Source organism: Sciurus carolinensis, chromosome 1 (genome assembly GCF_902686445.1).
Source record: "Sciurus carolinensis chromosome 1, mSciCar1.2, whole genome shotgun sequence".
Classification (NCBI taxonomy): domain Eukaryota; kingdom Metazoa; phylum Chordata; class Mammalia; order Rodentia; family Sciuridae; genus Sciurus; species Sciurus carolinensis.
In genome coordinates this window covers 204,860,077-204,882,519 of record NC_062213.1, presented here as the reverse complement: position 1 = coordinate 204,882,519, position 22,443 = coordinate 204,860,077, and the positions used below count along the sequence as shown (strand labels likewise).

Here is a 22,443-nt window from a genome sequence, read left to right as displayed (position 1 = left end):
GCTGGCCCCGGTCCGAGGTGGGGGACTCGGGGAACCACCGGCCTGGCGGCCGGGGCCCGCCCACCCCCGAGGCGACGCGGTCGCAGGGACCACGGGAGGAGCGCGCCGGGGCGGGGCCGGCCTCGGGCCCGCGGCTGCCCGCAGCCCGGCCCTCCGAGCCCCGCCCCGCCCCGCCCGTCCTGCAGCCGAGCCCCGCCCCGAGCCCCGCCCCCGGCGGTCGCGGGCCCCGCCCCAGCCCCGCCCCGGCGCCCCGCAGGCCCGCCGCCATCTTTGTTAGGGGCGGCGGGCCCGGCTCCGAGATGCCCAAGTCCTGCGCGGCCCGGCAGTGCTGCAACCGCTACAGCAGCCGCAGGAAGCAGCTCACCTTCCACCGGTGAGGGGCGGGCGGGGCGCGGGAGCCCGGGGCCCGCCGAGCTCGCGGGCCAGGTGCGCCGGCGGGAGCTCTGCGAGGCCGCGGGCGTGCGGGGCGGGTCGCGGCCCGGCCGCGGGGAGGGGCGGGCGGAGGGGGCCGCGCCCGCACCGCCTGCGCCGGCGACCCCGGAGGGCCGCGGCGGCGGGGCGCTGTGCTTCTGCCCAGTCCTCCCCGCGGCCGCTTCTGACCTGGACCACTGCGTGCTGCCGGGCAGGGACCGCGCGGTCGTGGGAGGACGGCGGGCTGTCCTGCGCTGCAGGACCCGGCTCCAGTACGCCAGGGCCCCCTGCCCGGGAGGGCAGTCTCCAGGGCGCCAGCCCTGCCGCCTCTCTAGAGGGTGGGCGGCCTGTGCTCTCTGCCTCTCTGCCCACCGCACTGTTTAATGCTTCTATGGATGTGTAACACAGGTGTAGAAAAACGACACTTTTACACAGACCCGTTTTCACCAAGTGAACGCTGCTGAATGGTCGGCTGCTCCCGCTTCCAATCGTTCTCCCGTCTGCCCTTGGGATTGTGCTGCCTTCTATCAGAATGGATCGCTTTGGCCTGTTTTGAACTTTATAGACATGGAATCACAGCATGTACTTTTATGTCTTTGGCTCAGCATTGTTTCAGAGTCATCCTTGGCACGTGTGCTGTTCATTCCTTTTGTTTGCAGCATAGTATTCCATCAAATGTATATACCAGAGTTCATCTGCCCTACAATTGAAGGACATCTGGGTGGCACCAGTCCCCCGCCCCACAGCAAATAATCTGCTCTGGACAGTTTGCAGGAGACATCTTAGAGCATGTATCCTTATGCTTGTGTTGAGTATGTATCTGGGGATGGAGTTGCTTTTACTCTCCCTGAACCTGTTCCTACAAAAGAGCCCTGTCACTGGTGATCTATATGATGCTAGGTCTACCCATCTGACCTCATGTTATTCGGTCTCTGTAGCATTTGACACAGCTGATCTCTTTCCCATGTGGCTCTTAGGACGAGTTTTGGCCCTCTGTCTCCTTTGCTGTATCCTTCCCATTTACAAAACTGAAGGTTGGGGTGTTCAGAGTGTGGGCGATGGATGGCTCAGTGATGGTCCCCTCCACACTGGCTCCCAGGGCACCATCTCAGCCTAGATTGTAGGTTGTTCGGGGGCCTCTCCAGACACATATGCCCCTGCCTGTCCACGTAGATGATCTGAAGAATGCTTTGAATTTAACACCTAATATACAAAACAAGCTCTCATCTCCCAGACCTGCCCTTTTACAGCTCCTCCAGTGCAAACGTGGAATTCCTTCCTTCTGTGTATTCCATGTTCCATGGGGAAACTCACTACCTGGCTTCAAGATGTATCCAGATCTTCCCTTTCCTCATTGCTTCCTGCTGACACCTGTCCATGCCACCTGGTGTCCTCTTAGAAGCTGGGGTAGACTCAGGTCCCATCTTGTCCCTACGCAGAGCTTCCAGCGACTCTCTTCCATCAGGCCCTGCATCTGGCTGGGGCAGCTTGAGCTCCTGCTATCCCTTCTAAAGCCCACAGTCTTGCTCTTCTGCTTCCTGTAGTGTCTGCTCAAATGTCACCTCTTGGGTAGTGGGCCCCAGCAACTCAGTGCTTCCTTCTCTTTGTTCCCAGTTGTTATTATCCTGCATAGTCCCTACCTGCTTGGCTTATGGCTGTCTCCCCTTTTTGGAGGGTAGGTTCCCAGAGGGCAGGTGCTCTGCCATGTCCCTAGCACCTAAAACAGGGCGCCTGTGGCAGGCTCTGGAAGGAATGAATGACAGCTTTGGAAACAGCTCATTTTTTTTTTTTTTTTTTTTTTTTTTTTAAGAATTTGTTTGTTTTTATGTGGTGCTGAGGATCGAGCCCAGTGCCTCACATGTGCTAGGCAAACACTCCACCACTGAGCTCTGGCTGTAGCCCCTCACTTGGGCTCTTTGGTCATGTTCATCCTCTTGGGTTTCCATTAAGGATGCTGTTAACAGCCATGCCAGAAGCTTCCAGAAATTAGATGTGATCTAACAAAGTGAGATTACCAAATTTCCAGAGCTGTCCCATAAGCCACCCTGCAGTGGCCCAAGCCCAGCTTTGTCAGACCTGTCACCTCTGTCTACCTCAGGTTCCCATTCAGCCGGCCTGAGCTGCTGAAGGAATGGGTGTTGAACATTGGCCGGGCCAACTTCAAGCCCAAGCAGCACACGGTCATCTGCTCCGAGCACTTCCGGCCCGAGTGCTTCAGTGCATTTGGAAACCGCAAAAACCTGAAGCACAATGCTGTGCCGACAGTGTTTGCCTTTCAGGACCCCACGCAGGTAGGGACACACCGGTGGCCACCTTTGGTCTGTTCAGGTCCAGCCTGCACGGGTTCCCCCAGCAGTTGGGGGTGGAGGCAGCATTTGCAGGAAAAGCAAAGGCTAAGGACTGTTGGGGGGTGGTACTGTCAAGGCTCTGGACCTCGGAGGCTGGCACTGTGGGCTGTGACCTCCACTTTAAACGAAGTTGTGTGGGGTGTGCTAGTGCACCCGTCATCCCAAGGACTCCAGGCTGAGGCACGAGGATCACAAGTTTGAAAACAGCCTGGGCAACTTAGCAAGACCCTGTCTCAAAATAAAACATAAAAAGGGCTGGGGATGTAGCTGAGTGCAGAGTGCCTGTGGGTTCAACCCCAGTACCAGAAATATACAGATGACGTCATGTGAGACTGGGCATGGGAGTGCACTGCGGTCCCAGCTGCCTGGGAGGCCGAGCTGGAGGATTGCTTGGGCCCAGGAGTTCGAGGCCGGCCTGGACAGCACAGCCTTTCTCTTCAGAACAAAACTGTCACGCCTCGCAGCAGGCTGCTGTTGGAGAGGCTGACTGGTCCAGTGTGCTCCTTGGCAACCTGCTCTGCCTGGCTCTCCTTGGGATGAGGCCGTGCAGGGAAGACCTTCCTTCCTGAGAGGCGGCAGGCTGGGGGCTGCAGCCAGGCCCAGGGCTCTTTGTTGGAGTAGCACCAGGGCTGTGCCCCATGCACCACTGTGGGTCCTACTGTGTGCTGCACCTGAACTGCTGGGTCTGTAGTGACGTGAAGGACAGCTGGTCAGGAGAATGGAAGGGTGCTGCAGGGGGAGCAGTGGGGGCGACTTGGGCGATGGGCAGAGCCTGGCAGTGGAAAAAATTGGGGCAGACTTGGGAACAGTGTCCAGAAGATTCCCAGAAGCTGGGGAGAGAGCAGGGCCCAGCTGGGAGCACGGACAGGCCATGATCGGGCTTAAGGGTGTCTTAGCCAGCTGGGGTCGCTACAGCAAAGGACCTTGCTGGGGGGCTTAAAAGAGCATTTCTTTCTCAGAGTTCTGGAGGCTACAAGTCCAAGATCAGGGTCCAACATGCGGGGTCCCGAGGAGGACCTGCTTCTGGGTTGTGGATGGCGTTCTCCTGTCTGTGTCCTCACATGGCAGACAGCAGAGAGGAGGTTTCTCTCGTGTCTCTTATAAGGTCACCAATGCCTTCCTCTGGGCCCACCCTCCTAACCCAGTCAATTGCAGTGCTTCCAAAGGCCGTCACACTGGGGGCTCGGGTCCCAACACGTGAATTGGGGGGGGGGGGACACATAGAATCCATAGCAGTGGAAGGGGTGTGGCTTTGGAAGCTCCCTGTGGCCTGGCAGAAGCTCGTAAGGAGGCCAAGTGAGCATGACTGTGGTGGCCTGTGCTCGAGGGGAAGGAGCCTAGGAGGGCAGAGCTGGCTGGCTCCCCCACTCCCTGAGGGGTTTTTGGCACAACTTTTCAGTCTGTTGCGCGAAGGAGTTACGCCACTCTAAGTTAACAGCAGACCCCAAATGGTTACATTATACAAGCTGTGAAGTTTGTAAACTTGTGACAGGACAGAGGGGAAGTTCTACTCATTGCAGGCTTCAGTGAGCCACAAGCAGTTAAAACCCATGAACCTTCAGCTGATGGTCCGTGGTCAGTCCAGTTCAGGTGGAACTGGCGCGTGTTGTCACGCTGGTTGCCTGCGCTGTCACTGCTCCATCTCCTGGGTGCGTGGTTACAGCGCCAGTGCAGGCCAGTCTCTCCTTCAGCACCTTCACTCGTTTCCCCTTATTGTGACCATCAGTGACCCGTGGACAGTGGTCAGGGTCTTCCTGCTCTCTGTTGATTTCTCACGTGGATATAATCCTTAGGGCCAGCAGGAAGGTCGCCACCCTTACTTGCATCAGCAAAGGGGTGGAAGGAGCAGAGGTCCGGGATAACGGACACGGGCTACGATTCCTTTTCCTTGGTGGAAACTGCTAGGTGGGTGGGCAGTGGGGATAGCACATCGGGAAGCGAGGGGGCTCAAGGGCGAGGCTGCCGAGTCCTCGGGGTGGCTTGAGCTTGGTTCAGTGCAGGTGGAGTTTGGCATCCCGTGGGACTTGAAGCTGGGCACAGGAAGTGCAGGTTCCGCTCACGAGGGGGCTCCCCACAGCTGGGCGTTGCAGCCGTGGAAGCCTGGTGACTCAACCCTTAGGTGTGCTAAGGCCTGGTGTGCGGGGGGCCCTCGGGGCGCACTGCTTGAAGTCGAAGGCAGAGTAGTGTGGGACTCCCACAGGAGCAGCTCCCTGGGCCGGCTTGTCCTGGGGGTGAGTGCGGGGCGTGAGCCCAGGAGCCAGCAGGAGGCCTGCCCTGGCTCTGCCTTCACCAGGAGGGCGCCACTGGCCCCGCACGCTTGCTGCTCCACCCCCGGGTCTGGTCTGTCTGGCCCTGCACCCCTCTGGGCCTCCACTCGTACTCCTTGGTCTTCCTAGTGTCTGCGACCGCCCCCTGAACTCTGGAAGCTCCGTGAGGGTAGGGATGGGTTCACTGCCATATGCCCAACACCCAGGGGGCTGCTGGCATCAGGGGGCTGCTCAGTGTGTGCTTGTTAATAGGTAGCCTTTTTATCACATTCACACGTGTGGTGACATGTTTGCCCCCAAGGAGTAAGAGAAACAGCTGGGGCTGGAGGGCGTGTGTGCTTGGCAGTGCTTGGTGCCTGTCAGGTTGGTGGTGAGAAACTGGTTGTGGCTCCTGTGGGCTCTTCTGCTGGGCAGGGACTGCAGATTGTGTCCGTGGACCTGGAGCGGTGCCATAGGCTTTCCGTGTGTGCTGGTACGGGCAGACATTTACTGAGGCCAGATGGCAGGCCCTGGGGCGACATGTGCACTTTAGGTCCTGGCGCTGTGGGGACCTGTTCAGGGGCCTCTGAACCAGGAGTTGGGGACATGGTTGGAGAAAGAGAAGGGAGCACAGGCTGGGCATGGGCAGTTGGGTGTGCCCTGTATCAGGCTGAGCAGGCTGAGCAGTGGGGACACAGGAGCCAAGGCCTGACTCCAAGGGACCTTAGGTGATGCCAATCTCATCACGCCCTGTCTGCACCTGCTGTGTTCTGTCTTGCAGCTTGTGAGGGAGAACACAAACCGTGCCAGTGAGAGGGGCGACGCTGGCTCTCAGGAAGAGAAGGTGAGTCTGCACTGGGTCTCAGTGTGGGCAGCATGGCTGGCCTGCAGGCGTCGGTCCCGTTTCCTCACAGGCTAGATTCTGGGATGCCCCATTTCCCAGGAAGGGGGAGCCAGTTTCTCAGGCTTCCCTCGTTCTGTTCAGCACCAGAGACCTTGGTGGGCGCCAGTCCAAGGTCGAGGCGGGCTGTTCTGTCACGCAGGCCCTGTGGGGCTCCTTGGCTGCAGCTGTTCACGCAGGGATGGCCCCCCGTGGGTGGCGGCAGCCACGGGAAGATCTGGTGTCCCCTGCTGTCCCAGGTCCGCCCTGAGGCAGGGCCCGAGGAGGACAGCCCGAGGAGCAGCGCTGACACCCCACTGGAAGAGCTGCAGCTGCCGCTGCCTCCAGACTCCGAAGGCCCCGCACAGCAGGTAAGACCCTGGGTCCCAGGCAAAGGCAGCGTGTGGGCAGTTATCTTGGCAGGAGAGGATTTTGCCACATACTGAACCGTGGTCCCCCAGTAAGAGCCCACTGAGGAGAACGAGATGCCTTAGAGCCTCCCAGTAACGCTGGCCAGCAGGACTTGGGCACACCTGCTTTCAGCAGAGCAGTGGAAGGGGCCCGCTGGCGGGGCTGGAGCAGACCCGGACTGGCGCTGGGCCTGCCGTGGCCCCTCACCCCTGCTGGGGATGATCTGGGCAGCTCATGGCTCTTGCTCAACTCTGTCTTTAGGTTTTGCTGCAGAGAACAGAAGCAGCCGAGGCTCCTGGCTGGCCAGCTGGCCCCACAGGACTGGCGTCTGATCACAGCTATGCCCTTCTGGATCTGGATGCCCTGAAAAAAAAGCTCTTCTTCACCCTGAAGGAAAACGAAAAGCTCCGAAAGCGCTTGAAGGCCCAGAGGCTGGTGATGCGGAGGATGTCCAGCCGCCTCCGTGCACACAGAGGGTCAGCACGGACCCCAGGCCAGGCCACGGCCAGAGCAGTGGAGTTGAGCCTGGCAGTAGCACCCAGGGCAGGCAGTGATTTGGGGGCTCTGGTCATGGACACTTCGGTCTGCGGCTGAGGCTAAGAAAGTGGCATTGAGATCTGCCAGCAGGGGACAAGACAACAGCCAGGCCACTTGGTCTACCGTGCAGTTGAGAGGCCTTGGCCGGGGGAGCAGGGGCTGGGACAGAGGTGCGTCAGAGCCACACTCGTTGTGGAACCAGAAGTCACAGGCTGAGGCAGGTTTCTGTGCACCACGGGTGGCACCCCAGCATGAGGAGCTGACCTGGCAATGTCACGGGCACTCCCTGAGGGAGAGAGCCCATCCTCCTAGTGCACCTCCCTCAGGGACAGCCTGTGGGTCCCCTCTGTCAACCAGCCAGCCGTGTCTGAACAGAGGCTGAAGCTGGGAGAAGTGGCTCCCCTCCCAGCCTGGTTTCGGTGAACACGGGAATAAAGTGTCTTTCTACGCTGCAGGTTGCTCTCCTCCATTTTGTTTTTTCTCCTGCATCTTCCCTGCTGCTAAGAGGGTCGTCTTCCTGTTTCCCATTAAAGAACAGACAGGGTGTGCCTGCCTTTGACAACAAAAAAAGCTGTGACTTTAGTTACTCAAACAAAAATCCTAGCCCAACAGGTTTCCTAACTTGAGGCAAATGTTTAATGTAGGAAACGGAACCATATCTTCAAGTTAAGCCTGTGTATAAAATGTGGCTCAACAGTGAAGAATGAAGGACAGGAACCAGGCCTCTGGGGAAGAGGCAGCCACTTATTTATTTTGTTATCTTCTAAAAATGAACACACAGTCAATTAAAGAAGTACCCTCAGCTCTCAGGACAGCTTTATTGCGGGCAGAGTGCCTCTGAACAGCTGGCTTCAGACCGACGAGCAGCAGTGCCTGGGGACCACCAGGCTGCAAGCTGAGACTCACCCGTGGGCGGACAGAAACGTCCTTTTAAAAACTGAGATATTACAGAATTGGTCAACCTAAACTGCTTTTAAGAACCGAAGAGGGTTCGTCAGCAGTCACTTAGATACCGGTGCCAGGGAGTGAGCCTGCAGGAGAGCTGGAGGCCAGAGTGACCTCGGCCTTCAGGGCCAGTGACCACCATCACTGCTTGGTAGCCGCGAGAGCAAGTGACCACTGCCTGCTACAGGCAACAGGTCTCTGACCAACAGGGAGCTGTTCACCGAGGTACACATCAAGTGTCTCAGCAGACACCCCCAACGAACCCAGGAGGAGCCAGGCTTGGCCTGGTGTGGGGCTAACAGTGCCACCTGCTGGGCACTCACCAGAGGCACAGGTGCTGGGCCAGCCTTAGGGTCCCTGCCTCTGGTTGGGCACATCTGACCCCTTCTCGTCTGCCTTTGCCTTGTAGACCTCCCCTCGTTCCAGTACTGTACTCTAGGGGAGTATGTGTCACAGGGTGAGACGGACACAAGCTAGTTTTTGTCCACTGGTGGCAGGGTCTTTTCCCACAGGGACATTCCCTGGGGTTACATCACTGTTCCAAGCCAGGGGCAAGAGGAATGACTGGAGAAGCTCTGGAGTGGGGAAGAGAGACCAGTTTCCAAACCCGTTTGTTCGCAGATAAAAAGCAGTTTTATAAACCCGTAGCCCTCTCACGTTCACTTGGTGACATTTCAGCACAGGAAGGTGGCTTGTGGGGTGGCTCGACAGATTCCCTCACCTGGAGGCCTCAGCTGTGGGGCTTCCCTCCTTCCCACGTGTCTGTGTGCAGCTGTCCCGCGAGGGCAGCCTGGTCCACAAGGGCCTCCGGGCCCAGAGCTGTGGGGTACCAGGCCGCAGGCATGCAGAGAACCTGGGGCCGGGACCCTGGGCCCTGCCCTCCAGGAACACGGTTCTCTATAAAAGCCATGGACCACGCTGTGGTCTGGCCCCGTGTGGGGCCACCGCAGTCCTACGGCCAGCACCCATGAAGCTGGGTGACTGTGTGTCCCTTCACGTAATTGATATGGTTCACCTTCTAGAGGAATAAAATAAAATAGAAACATCTGGCGTCTGGGGTTTCCCTGCTTCCATATTTGTAGACTCCCAAGAAAAGATTTTTGCAGCCTCTTCTCAGTTAGGCTCTGAAGCAGTTTATCCATCTGTATCGATCCTGTGAGCTGTAAAAGACAAAACCACCTCAGGCTCCAGGCGTGTCCTTTCCCACGCCTTCCTGGCTGAGCGCTGACCGCTGATAACAGATGCCGGGAGCCCACTGGAGGGCAGAGGTTTACTTTCACCACCAGCCATGCGTGCTGCAAGAGCTCACCAGTGCCACCTGTGGAAGGGCTGCACTGGCTCCCTGGGCACAGATCACAAGCTCTGGGCAAGTCACTGGGCCAGGGTTCAGCTGGCCTCCCTGCTTCTAGGTGGACCCCAAGTGGGAAGGTGGTTGTCAGGCTGATGTTGCCACCCCATGTGCAGGTGACTGAAGGGCCACTCACACTGCTTTGGTATCCTAAGGGCCTCGCTGTCAGGGACCGTCACTTGGTGCAGCACACCTCGGAACTGGTAAAGCACTCTCAGGCTCTTCTCCTCCCCCACACATGGGTCGTAGAACCCCGGCAGCCCCGCCTGCAAAAAACCACAGTGATCCGAGGAGTCTATACTGCCCCTCCATTGCCACTGTGCATGTGGGAAGGAGGTGCACACTCTGGAGGGAGAACTGGTGTGCCCGTCAAAACCGCCTCTGCCCCACAGGAGCCCTACCCAGGCGGTGCGCCCACTTCTCCAGGGAGCTAGTTCTTCGAACTAAGCTAAGCTGCCCTTGAATTCTGGAGAGTCTGCACCCCAGGCTCTGGAGGTGAGACTCCTATGTGCTCTGAGTGGCCTTGCCCTCATTCTGGAACATCGCAGGGGTAAACAAGGCACTGTGTGTTCCGTCTGCTGCTGCACTGGCATGTGGCTCCCCCTGGAAGCTTCTTAGTAAATACCTGTCGAGCAAATGGCTTTAAGGAAAAACAAGCGCAGGCGGTAAACCGCTACAGTGTGGGCCATTACTCAGGGCATGCAGTGGGTGCTGGGCAACACGAAGGCCACTACAACAGATGGCCAGGCAAAGCCAGGATGTCCCTGTCAGACTGAACCCGTTCCCTAAAGTGCCTTCCTCTCTGGTGGGAGGCCAATGGCACCACCACCTGGGAGGCCTCCGTGAGGATGAGCTTCGAGTCCCTTCACCAGGCACTGCAGGGGCACAGTAATTCGATCACCTTCACCTTCTCGTCTTCTTGCTCTTGGTCGTTGACGAATTTCCCGTACAGGCGTTCACAACTGATGCAGCCCTGAAGACAGGTCCGTCAGAGCAGGGACAGGCCTCCTCGAGACACTTCCCTCAGAATCTCTGAGAGAGCCCCGGCACCACCCGCCCCAGCACGAGAATATGCCTTCTCACCCATTCTGGACTCCTCTGCCTCGATTATCCTTCGGACAGATTCCTGCATCAACCGAACCTGCCAGAAAAGATGACAAGCACATCAGAACCTGGCTGCGCTTGCTTCCCTGACCTGGTGAGTCACAGGCAGGTAGTCCACGTCCTTGCTGGCACAATTGCTCAGGGTCTGTAAGGGAAGGGAGTGAACACCCCAAGGATCAGCTCCCTATCAGCAAGGCCCTCAGCCCAAGAGCAGGTGGCTCGGGTAACTGGCAGCTGAAATGGCAGGATGCCCATGTTGACCCCAGTAGGAGCAACAACATCTCAGCTCCCTTCCTAAGGATCCTGAGTGGGTGGGTAGATTTTTCATGACCTGATGGAAAATCACTGAATGACTGTTGGTATTCAAAAACAGATTTCACACAAGAAGTGGACTCCCAGCTCCTCTGGAGGAAGGACCCCATGTCCTTGTGTGCCACCATTTAGCTGGGCTGTGCTGCACTGCCCCTGATGGGCACGTGCTCACCAAGCTGCACGCGTGGGCCCTGGCCCACACTAGGCTGTTTGCCTGGTGCTGAATTGCTTCTGAGCATTGATAACCCGTGGTCCCCTGTCATTTATCCAGGATGTTTACTTCCTCATGTCCTAAAAAAGGAAGTACATAATGGGAAGAAAAAGAGGGAATACCAGCCACTTTTGCATATGTGGCACCGAGGACTGAACCCAGGGGCTCTCTACTGCTGAGTTACATCCTCAGCTCTGGTTTTACTAAGTTGCCCAAGTTGGCCTTGAACTTGGGATGCTTCTGCTTCCCTCCTAAATTGCTGGGGTCACAGGCATGGGCCACTGCATCTAGCTCTGGCTACTTTAAGAACCTTGTTATGCCTTTGGAAAGCTGTCGTCATCTTTGGGACAGGGAACTAAGTCTTGAGTACTGCATCCCGTACTGGTTGCCGGGGAAGAAAAGACCGAGGTCCCTGAGCCCACTGCAGGGCGCAGTGTGTCTTGCCGCCAGCTTGGCACGCGGGCTGAAGAGGATCTTTCCCACGTTCTAGGCTATGTGCAGCAGGAGGGCATCCTAAGGGGTGGACCTGGCAGGTGCTGTGCACTTACAGCCCCTTCCGCCTCTTGCTTCTTCTGCAGGATGTCCGTTGCGGTGCTCTCCCTCTGCTTCTCCAATTCCCTTTTGTGAGAGAAGCACAAGCCACACATGAACATGTTGCCCACAGCGAGTCACAAGGCCCCTTGCTGGACCTTGGCCCAGCGAGTAGTCTGTGATCTTGCTGGATTTCTAGTTCTAGCACTCAAAAACTAGTTCCAAGGTCGCCTAGGGTGAGCCTGCAAGCTGCAGGTCTGCGCAGCCTTCCTCTGGTTACTGTGTGGCCCTCACCCCTCCCACCTCCTCTGCCAAGGCCCTGTGGACCCACTGGCGGTCTCCTTGGAAAGAAGACCTCGCCTGGCGAGAATCTCAGGAGGCTCTGCCCGACTCTGGGCTTATTAGGTAGCACAACTCACACTACTTTAGATACACAGACGCATAAAACCTACTTTCCTGTAGCAAAGCACAGGGACTTGGTGATGGCGTACTGGGTCCTGTTAGAGGGTTTGACCCAGTACACTCTTTGTTCCAAGCTGCAGGCCTCCAGGGAAACTGGGAACCTGGCTGGTAGTAATCCAGAGGCCAGAGGGGCCCTTCCTGAACAGGAGGGTCCTCTGTTCTGCAAGTTCTCCAAGTCCAGTGCTCCATTCAAGAAGACTGTTAAAAAGTGCACAGCTCACTCCCCTCCATTTCTGCAGGTATGTGCCCCAGGGGATCACCTACATGGAACTGCAAAGTGAGTTCTTTTCTGTGACGTTCCAGACTAGTCAGTATATATCCCTTACACAAGAACAGAGCCCACTCCTCTTGAATACTGTGCCAGGAAAAGAAATGGTTAGAGGAAACAGGAAAACTTTCTTTTGGTCATGGTTGAGAGTCTCAACTTTACACATAACTCTAGCTCTTTCTGAAAGTGGGACTGATAAATGAAGGGGACTGCTGGGGAATGTTTCTTGTGGACCTGTGAGGACCCAGACGCCATGTCAAGTACTTTATATGCGTTCACTAGTTTAATTTTCCTAATAACCCCATGACATGTCTGAAACTCACTTTTCTTTCTGAGCCCTGAGGTATGGTTTGATGATCAGACGGTGCATAGCAAAGTAGATGACGAGAGGCCCCACAGTGGCATAGAACACAGCGCTGGGCAGCAGCTGATCTGTCAGGTGTATAGGGAAGAAGTAGGTCTGGCTGGCCCTGTTTAGCCTGGGGAGAAACAAAGGCAAAACACCCAAGGTCAGCCAGGTTTCCCACTGAAGGGTGGGGGGTCTCAGCCACAGGAAGCAGGCCTGAGATACCAGAATACCAGTTCCAAGAACCTCAGCACCTGCTGGCTCCATAGTCCCCTCCCCTCTGCTGGTTCCATTCCAAAGTTTAACTGCCAGATGTGACGGATAAGGGAGAAGAAGGGACTGTTATGTGCTGACCTCAAGGACAGAGCCCTAGAATTAACAACCACAGTATCTGTCCCCTGAGGCTGTGCTGGGTCACTGTACGGGGCCTGAGGTTAACATTTTTTTGTTTTTGTTTTATTTTAAAACAAAGCTTTGTTGAACATGGTGGCTCATGCCTGTGAAGTCAGTGACTTGGGAGACTGAGGCAGAAGGATTGCAAGTTCAAAGCCAGTCTCTGCACCTTAACAAGGCCTTAAGCAACTTAGTGAGACTCTGTCTCAAGATAAAAAATTAATAAAAAGGGCTGGGGATGTGGCTCAGTGGTTAAGTGCCCAAGTGCCCCTGGGTTCAATCCCTGGTACAAAAACAAAAAACAAAAAACAAACAAACAACAAAAAAACACCAAAACACAGAATTGGAGATATTAATATTCCTCTCAGCAAGTGACAGGCAGCCCCCACCCTCGCCAGATCAGTAAAGCCAAAAAAATTCTCAACACTGGGTCTGGGATGTGGCTCAATGGTAGAGCACTCCCCTAGTATGAGTGAGGCATTGGGTTTGATCTTCAGCATGACATAAAAAAAAAAAATGAAAAACAAAAACTCAACACTGCTGTCAATCATCTTGATCTAACTGGCATTTGTGAAACTCTATATGTAACAACTGTAGAACACTAGTTCATTTTAGCTTCTCTGTGGTATATTCAACAGGATTAATCATAATGCTTGGCCATAAAACAACTCTGAATATATTTTAAGACTGAGCTGGGCACAACTGTCAACCAGCCACTTGGTGAGGCTGAGGCAGGAGGATCCCAACCTCAAAGTTGGTCTTGGCAATTTAGTGAGGCCCTGTCTCTAAGTAAAATATTAAAAAAGGGGTTCAATCCCCAGGACCCAAAAAATAAAACAACACAAAAAAGGGTTGGGGATGAGGCTCTCAATGGTAAAGTTACCCTGGGTTCAATCACCAGTACCTCCCACCCCCCCCAACATTTATTTTAACATATTTGAAGACTAAAATCATATGATCTAAACCCAGCAACTCAAGTTTGAGGCCAGCCTGGGTAATTCAGTGATTTTCTATCAAGTGCAAGTTTCAACTGCTAATACTGAAGAAAAAAAAAAACAAAAAACAAAAAACAAAAAACCAACAAAACAGAGTATTAGAGCAGGGGCTGTAGCTTACTGTTAGAGTGCTTGCATGTGCAAGGTCTTGGGTCAATCCCCAGTAACATAAATAACAACAACAAAAGAAGACAATGAAAAATTACACAATATGATCTTTGACCAAAATGAAGTTAAATTAGAAATCAATAATCATTAGATAGTTAAAAAGGTCTCAAATGGGTAACTTAAAGGTCTTTTATTTTTTGTATTGGGGATTGAACCCAGAGTCTTTAACCATTGAGCTCCATCCCCAGCCCTTTTCACTTTAAGACAGGGTCTCACTAAGTTGCCCTGGCTGGCCTTAAACTTGTGAACCTCATGCCTCAGCTTCCAAATCGCTAGGATTTCAGGCATGTGCCACCATGCCTGGCTGAGGTTTGATCTTAGAAAAGCTACAAAAAGAACAAACTGAAACCAAAATAAGCATAAGGAAGGAAAGAATAAAGATGAGAAGCCAAACCACCAAACGAGTAAGGAAGAGAGAAAATGAACAAGATTCTTCCCAAAGATAAGTTCCTGCCAGACTAAGAGAAAGGTGGGGAGGACACAAATTAGGAAACACGTGCAGGTGACCAGGAGTAGAAGACGGGCTGTTGGTGCACTTCACATGGTCAAATTTGACACCTGGATGAAATGGATGCACTCCTTGAGACACACAGAGCAACAAAGTTGACATAGATGAGATCAAATTTAAAATGTCCTATATTCATAAAAGAAATTGAATTAACTACCAAGAACCTTCCTATGTAGAAAATTCAGACTGGGATGATCTTATTGGTGAATTTTAACAAAAAGAAGGAAGAAGTAACACCAATCTCATGCAGATTCTTTGAGAAAGCAGAGGAGGAAGGAATATTTCTAACTTACTTTGTGAAGCTGGCACAGCTCATCCTAAACCCAGACCAGTACGTAAGGACAACGGAAAACCACAGCTGAGCACCCTCACGAGCACAAGCATGCTGCAGCTCCAGTAAGATGCAGCAAGTTACAGCGAGCAATGTATAAAGTGACATCAGGACCACAGGGACGCCCTAGGGAGGTGGTGACGTTGGTTTAGAACTAAGACATTCCTGTGATTCCTCCAATAACTGCAACATATCTGCTTTGGTTCAAAATATGGTGCCTTCTGATAAAACTTTGGTTCATACAGGTGAGGCATCCCTATCCTGAAAATCTGAAATGTTTCAAGATCCAAAACTTTTTGAGGCCACAAGTGGAAAATTCCACACTGGTCTCACGTGTAAAAACAGTGTCTGCAATTACCGTACATGAGTCGGATACATAGGAAACGTACATGAGTACCGTGTTCAGACTTGGACCCCACTCCTTCTCATTAGGTCCATGCAAACATTCCAAAATCTGAAAAAAATCCTAAACATTTCAGATAAGGGATATTAACCTGTATAGCAATTCAGTTGGAACGGAAAAACTCAGGAAACTCAGTGGAAATGTAAATATTTCTTTCCAAAAATAAAGGGTTACATTCTTGGGATGAGAACTCAAATTAGATATCATATGTCATTTAGCTTCTGCACAGGAGCAGTGTTGAAACAGACTAAATTACAGGGCACTCTGTAGGGCTTTTTTAAAATATGCCGTCCTGGGTATTGAACCCTGGGGCACTTCACCACTGAGCTATATTCCTAGTCCTTTTTATTTTTCGTTTTGAGACATGGTCTTGCTAGGTTGCTGAGGCTGGCCTCAAACTTGTGATCCTCCTGCCTCAGCCATCTGAGTTGCTGGGATGAGCCCGGCTCCTCCCATATACTTTAAATCATCTCTTAATTATTTATGATATCTAACACAATGTAAATGCTATGTAAACAGTCATTATAATATACTGTTTAGGGAATAATGACAAGAAATAAGTCTGTTCATGTTCAGTACAGTGCAATTTTTTTCTCCCAAATATTTTCCACCTGAGGTTGCTTGGCTGGAACTCTTGGCTATAGAGGTCTGACTCTAAGTATGAACTAGAGATTTGGGCTCTTGAGGTGTGGGTCCTTGGTACATGAAGCTATGAGGCCAGATTACTTGAGAGTGTACCCAGAGAGAGAGAGGACTGTACCACAGTGGTGTCTCCAGGTAGAAGTTTGGGAGAAAGGAAGAGTGAGCTGGTCAGAAAAAAACAGAGAAAAAAATGTCATATCCTAGGACCCCAAGGGCAGGGAGGCTATAAGGGAGCATGGAGCAGCCATAAGGTAGCAGCTGGAGAGACCAAGCAAGACGAGAAGAGTTGTCCTCTGGTCTGCTGTAGGACACGGGGTCCCCCACTGCTGGCTGCTTTTGGAATGGGCTGGGAACAGTGCTAGACAGGTTAGAAAGAAAGCAAGCAAACTCAGTGAACACTTCTGAAAATGAAGGACGGGCTGGCATGGGGAAAAGGGCATGGCACCCACGGTGCATGGAGGGAGAGGATAAGCTGACGCTGCGCTGCGGGCCTGGGTGGTGCCACTGCAGGCAGGGGCTGCAGGCTGCCTGGCCGTCAGCCAGCACCATCAGAGAAGGGGAGGCAGAGACTCAGACCACCCTAAGTCACTGCTAGACTTCCGCACTCCTTGACTTCTACTGATGCACCCAAGACAGAAGCGACCACACCCTTAAGAAAACACTACAAGGCAAAGGCTACCTCGCCCGTGACTCGGGTGAGCCGGGCTGAGTGAAGTGTTCCCTGGCCAGAAAGAGCCCAGTTCAACTTACTTGACTTTAAGAGACACGCCTTGTGGGACTCCGACACTGACAGCCGCACCCAAGACGCTGTGCCTGGAGATCTTCCTCTCGGCTCCGTACTCTACCACAGTCCCGAAGAAGCCTGCCCTGCGGGATGCAGAGTGCGGCTGTCAGTGCCAGGGTCCCTCAGCCCACCACCTGTGGGTAGCTACCACTTTAGAACAGAGACTGGGTCCCCATCCTGCCCCGCCACTACCCCAGGAGCAGATTCCCGGCTGATGCTCGAGTTGCTAATGGAATAGCAAATCCCTCACCGCCATGCAAGCAGAGGCGCTCACGGAGCATCATGTACAAAAGAGGTCACAGGAACAGGCATCCCACGCTCCTGGCTCCACTGAGACCCTCCACAGAGCCTGAGGCATCCCCCGTAGTCAGGCTGGGACTTACTTGAGGGACCCTTTCACGCGTGTCTGGTCATCATCTTGGAACTTGTGCTGATAGCTGATCAGTGCAAAGGAGTGGGGGATCCCCAGCTGAGGAGACAGGGGTGAAAGGACGCAGGGCTGACTCTCGCTGCTTTGTGCAAAGATGGCGCCTACCCCTGTGCCAGCTGCTGGGTGTCCACTTGGTCTTTATGCAGTCAAGCACGGTGTGTGAAAATTTATCAACGGCCAGCAGCCTTGTAATGATGGGTATAGTCCCAGAAGCATGCTGCCAGGTGACTTGTTCTGTGGACGTTACTAGTGTACTCAGGGCTGATAGTTAAGACATCACTGAGAGAGACTTTCTTACAAGCCACTGATGGATATGTGTTCCATCGCTGACGGAAACTTCATGGAGCATATGACTATAGAAGCTGGGAGACAGGGCTCAGCGTAGCTCAGCAAAGCCCTCGTCTAACACGTTGGCCTTGGGTTCCAACCCAACATTCACAAAACCAAACCAAACCAGGAGATTTCACATAAAAATTAGTTTTCTCAGGGCCTGGGGATATGGTTTAGTGGCATGGTGCTTGTCTGTCTGGCAAGCACAAGACACTGGGTTCGATCCCCAGTACCTCGGGGGAAAAAAAAAAAAATCCAATCAACCAATCAATCAATCAAATTTTCTGGCTTCTTCTGGGGAAAAAAGAACAAAACAAAACAAAATACCCCCTTGCCTCCCATTTCTGGCAAATCCAAGCCAATGGTGCTAGGTGGCAGCCAAGAGGTATGAGCTGCCCAGGGGATTCTTCCCCAGAGCCTCTGAGCACACTGTTCTGCCTGGGGCTCCGCTGTCACCCAGGGCTCCCACCCCGAGGCTCTGGGCTTCTCCTGAGGAGGATGTCAAAATGCCAGTTTGCTTTAGGATGATGTGAACAGGGCCACCTGGGCACCTAAGAACAACAGTCCTTACACACTGAGAGTTCTGAAAGATGGTGCCTGAGTGTCTGCAGAACTGCCTGCAGGCCCCCTGGTGCTGAGCAGGGTGACCAGGGGATGTGAGCAGGACTGAGGGGGTACAGTGCACACACAGGAGGGGGAGTCCTCCAGAGCCCTGTCCTCGAGAGACTACAGTTCTTTGGCTAACCTGCAGGGCCACAGTGAAGTGGCTGGTCTTAGTGTCCCGGACGATGCTTGTGTTCATGGCTGACTGGATACCCCATCGCCACTGCAGGTAGCCCACTGTGTTCTTGTCCAGGTTTCGAGCTAGGACAGTGGTAAGTCCAGGTCGGATTCCACGGGATGAAAACTGCAGAGCACAGTTTGTCGTCACAAAGCTGGGGGGACACAGAAAGGGTCCGGATGACACCTGCTCTCAGCTGGTCTGTCACTTCCCAAGACCTCATTCACAATCACTCCATGAATCCCTGGACCCGCTCCCAGCAAGGAAAGGCATGGAGCACAGGACAAGGGAGGGAGGCATGGTGGAACATTCTAGGACCCTCCCTGGCAAACTGCACTACCCAGTCCCTCTAACTTCAGACTGCTGTGTTCCTACATTAAGGGATGGCAGTCCTGCTCCATGTCAGCCACCTGGGAAGCTCTCAAAAGCAGCCCAGAGCAATGGTTCCCAAATGCTGCTACACACTGTCGCCTGGCTTATCTCAAGTCACTGGGGCTGGCTCCTGTGCCAGGCACCCAGACTCAGCAGAGGCCTGGAGTGTGAGCAGCCTCTCATGCCCTGGATGTGCAGCAAGGGGTGGGCCGGGAGCACACTTCCATCAGTTAATTCAGAATCTTCCTGAGGCCCAGGCACCAGTACATTTTCTAAAACTACCCAGGTAATCCTGGTGTGCTTCTGCCGTGTGAACTCCCGACTAAAGCTACTGGAAAAGCCATCATGTGTGAACAGCTCTGAGGTTTGCTTCCAAGGGGGTGCAGCCCCATCTTCTGGTTAAAAAAGGGTATTTCACTTGTTCTCAGGACTCAGCACTTGGCTGCAGAGCTTGGATGTGGCAGGCCATGTTTAGGAAGCAGCCCAGCTCTCACTGCCTGCCTTGTTCTGTCTCTTGCTCGCCTGTCTTAAGTCCCAGAGGCGAAGCTTTTGCCACTTGCTCACTGCTGACTGCTTCCTTTGGCCAAATGAACCAAGAGCCCACTCCTCACCCTCACAGGTCCCAACCCAACCCTCCTGTCATCTGTCTCATTCTCAAGCCCTGCTGAAGAAGGGCCATACTTTTCTGCTTTAGCTGTACTGGATTAAGGGAGCAAGCAGAGAGAAGAGAGAAAAGTCATCTCTAGAATTTCAAGAGGGAGTTGCTACTTTTCTCTTGGGACGAGGTCTCACTGTTGTCCAGGCTACTTCCTGCCATGGTCTCTAGAGCAGGAGAGATCCAGGTGCCCTCCACCACTTCACACAAGCAACCTCTGACTGTGGCATGGATGTGTAAGCACCTTAAGACCTGGAGTAGGAAGTTGGGGAGTGGATGTGACTAGTCTGTCACTGTACGTCAGTAAATTGGCATCCCTGTTTATAAGCCATCCCCACTGATAATATATCAGTTGCCCTTGTTTATAAATTGAGAGTCTCAGTTTGTTAAACTCTGGTGCCACAACACATTCTACTTCCAGATCTGTAACACTGATGACCAGCCAGACCCCTGGTGGAACCAATGAGTGGACAGACACTTGGAGGCCTAACCAGAATGAAATGGTAAAAAAATATTCCTCAGTGATGTCTGCTAAGTCTGTCTGAAGACTCACCTAGGGAGGCCTTGAAAAACTAGATTCCTAGTTCCCTCCCCCAGAGGACTGAATTCAGTTTTTCATCAGCATCTGAGGTGACAACTCTAAACAGACAAGGTTAGGCCAACACTGCATGCATATACAGGAAATCGCCCTAAATCCTGGCTAATGGTTTCAGCCCCCTTTCAGGTCCCCTTCGCAGACCTGTGAACCTAGCTTTAGAGAAGAGGCCTGTAGGCCGTGTTCTCAGCAAGCCTGCTGGGACTCGGTCCATCTTCTTTTTTTTGTGGCTCTGGGGACTGAACCTGGGAAAACTAAGTGGCCCAGGCTGGTCTTGAACTTTGACCCTCCTGTCTCTATGTCCCAAGTCACAGGGATGGCAGGCATGGCCACTGAGCCTGGCTGTGGCCACTCCATCTTTGTGTTCTCTGCTTCTCCCACATGCCACGTGCTCCCAGGGGGCTCTTGCACCCAAGTTCTCTCACTACACTTCTGACTCTGCGTGCCAGCCTGACTCTCCAACTCACCCTGCTCCCTATCCACAATTCACTGACCTGGCCTGCAGGATCTGTGAACCTGGTAGGCCCGAAGACACACTCCACTAGAAATGGAATAGCTTTCTCAACAACACCTGCTTTGCCCCAGGACACCTTTGGCTCTACTTTCCCCAGAGGAAAGAGGTGTGATTTACTCTCCACTCAAATCTCTGATGTGACTTACAGAGACACCTTTGCCCCCATCACATGGGAAAGGAGGACACTGTGTTGTTCTAGAAGGGACAGTGGTACACAGTCCTACGAGTGGGACACTGCTGCAGTCACAGAGATGAAGGAAACGGGCTGGGCAGAGCTCTGGCATATGTGAGTCCTACTGATCACCAGGCAGTCCAATACTTTCTGAGGGAAATGACCCACATGTCTGTAAGCACCTCAGACTGTTGACCAACACCCTGGCAAAGGTATTTTTCATTGTCCTGTGGTTCTCAGAGGACCATGAGGCCAAAGGTGGGGAAGACTTCTTAGTGCAGAGGAGAGGCCTGGTTGGGGCTGGGACCAGAGTCAGCCTCCCACCCCCAATCCAGAGCCCTTTCTAGTCTGTATGCTGCCAGACTGCAGGCTGGCACCAGACCTTACTCCACAGTGCTCAGTAACCTTGTAGGACAGACAAAGAACTCCAAATGACCTTGACCATGAAAACCCACAGACAGACCTTCTAGAGACAGACCACCAAAGAGTAGTTATCTCATCTCTTATATTTACCATCTTGGTGTGAGATTACGGAACAGCTTGAGACCAAATAAAGGTCCCTGGAGGTCTCCAGCTCCAAATTCCAACTGTTCAAAACAGAAAGAAAGAATTAATGGAACTTCAATCTCAGAGCAGCAATTCAGGTCCCAGCTGTGTCCTGGTCAGAATTCCTTTGCTTGCTTTAGTGTTCTCGCCACGGCTCTACATGGAGTGGGTAGCAGGTTCATGCTGCTCTATCCTCACCTCTGCCCACTGGAGCTGATAGGTGTCCAGATCCACAGGAGGCCCAGGCTGCAGTAGGGGGTTCCTCTAAGGAAACACTGCTGGCCTTGGGCCCACCTCCTGCTCAGTCGGAAGGTGAGAGCAGTTTGCCCTCTTTATCCACTGACACCTGCTTTGGTAAGGTGTGTCACCACCTCCACCCCATGGTGCCAACTCCTTTGCTCTGAAGTTCGTACAGGACTAGATATGTACCCCAGGGTTCTGGTTACAGTCCACCCACAGTTTCATGCAGGGCCTTGGAAGTCACGGCCAGCTGTGGCTGCTCAAGTACTAGCATAGGTGACCCTCAAGGCAACTCTTCAATGTTAATTTGCTGCAGCTCAGGACTTGGCAGAGCTGGCTATTACATGATCACCAAACAGTGGCCCAAGGCCCCAAGACAGGCATGGCCTCCTGTCCTTGCAGGAAATAGGGTCAGTCCACAGGACTGCTAGAAGGAAAGATGCTGAACTTCTAGAGGCTGGATTTCTGGAGCTGGCACCTGAAGGTCACCTTATCCTAACTTTAAACTGCTTGGCAGATTGGAAGAACTCCTTCTCAGATGTGACATTCTTCCTTTGGGACCAACGTCTAGAAGTCTGATATCCAGTACCTGGCTTCACAATGATGTGGCCACCCCCTGCCACTGTGAGGGTTTACGTATAGAGGGGGCATATTAAAAAATAAGGTTTGGCATGGACAACACAATCCAGCCCGGTGGCAGACCTACCTCTCCCCAGCCCTTTGCAGAGGTGACACGGCGGAGCGCGAAGTTAATGGAACCCCCACCATTGCCATTCTGGGTTGAGAGGCTTCCAGAGAGGATGGCTGTGTCTGTAGCTGTCAAAGGTGCCTAGAAAAAGACACGGGCTATAACAAGTGAACCAAAGCAACAGGAAGTGCAGTGCCAGCAGCCCAAGGACCCCACCGTAAGCACACAGCCCAAGGCACAGAGACTGCAGGTCAGATGCACAGGGCTATGCGATCACCTTAACAGCTTTGCTGTTATTTGAACTGCACATGGCCATGAAGATGATATGTTTTGCAAAAGCTTTAGTGGGGAAACTTTTAAAGACCACAGAAACACAGGGCTAAATACTGGGTTCTTAGTGTGCCAGCGTGTGCAAGTGCACAGTGACTCTACCTTGGACCTTCCACTGGGGGCTATCTGGGTCTCTCCAGTACCTGTATGCCATCAGGGTTCTAGAAGGGACTGAAAACCTTCCCATAGCTCACGGGGGAAGGCAC

General features: G+C 53.4%; 2 protein-coding genes across 2 annotated transcripts in view; one reads left to right on the top strand and one right to left on the bottom strand.

Moving 5' to 3' along the window:
* The first annotated feature begins 249 nt into the window (after nt 1-249).
* On the top strand, nt 250-7,368 carry Thap3 (THAP domain containing 3). The gene is given in 6 exon segments (XM_047563148.1): nt 250-373; nt 2,510-2,702; nt 5,787-5,849; nt 6,146-6,256; nt 6,558-6,764; nt 6,766-7,368. Coding segments are annotated over 6 exon segments (702 nt in total). The 5' UTR covers nt 250-299; the 3' UTR covers nt 6,820-7,368.
* Nucleotides 7,369-8,394: 1,026 nt separating this feature from the next.
* Dnajc11 (DnaJ heat shock protein family (Hsp40) member C11) overlaps nt 8,395-22,443 on the bottom strand; it is a 55,146-nt gene continuing 41,097 nt past the window's right edge. The window contains 11 exon segments of the mRNA XM_047563154.1: nt 8,395-8,938; nt 9,263-9,392; nt 9,956-10,131; nt 10,210-10,267; nt 11,302-11,371; nt 12,338-12,493; nt 16,551-16,667; nt 16,968-17,053; nt 18,090-18,279; nt 20,947-21,020; nt 21,926-22,048. Of these exon segments, the coding sequence (XP_047419110.1) occupies nt 8,913-8,938; nt 9,263-9,392; nt 9,956-10,131; nt 10,210-10,267; nt 11,302-11,371; nt 12,338-12,493; nt 16,551-16,667; nt 16,968-17,053; nt 18,090-18,279; nt 20,947-21,020; nt 21,926-22,048 (1,206 nt within the window). The 3' untranslated portion in view covers nt 8,395-8,912.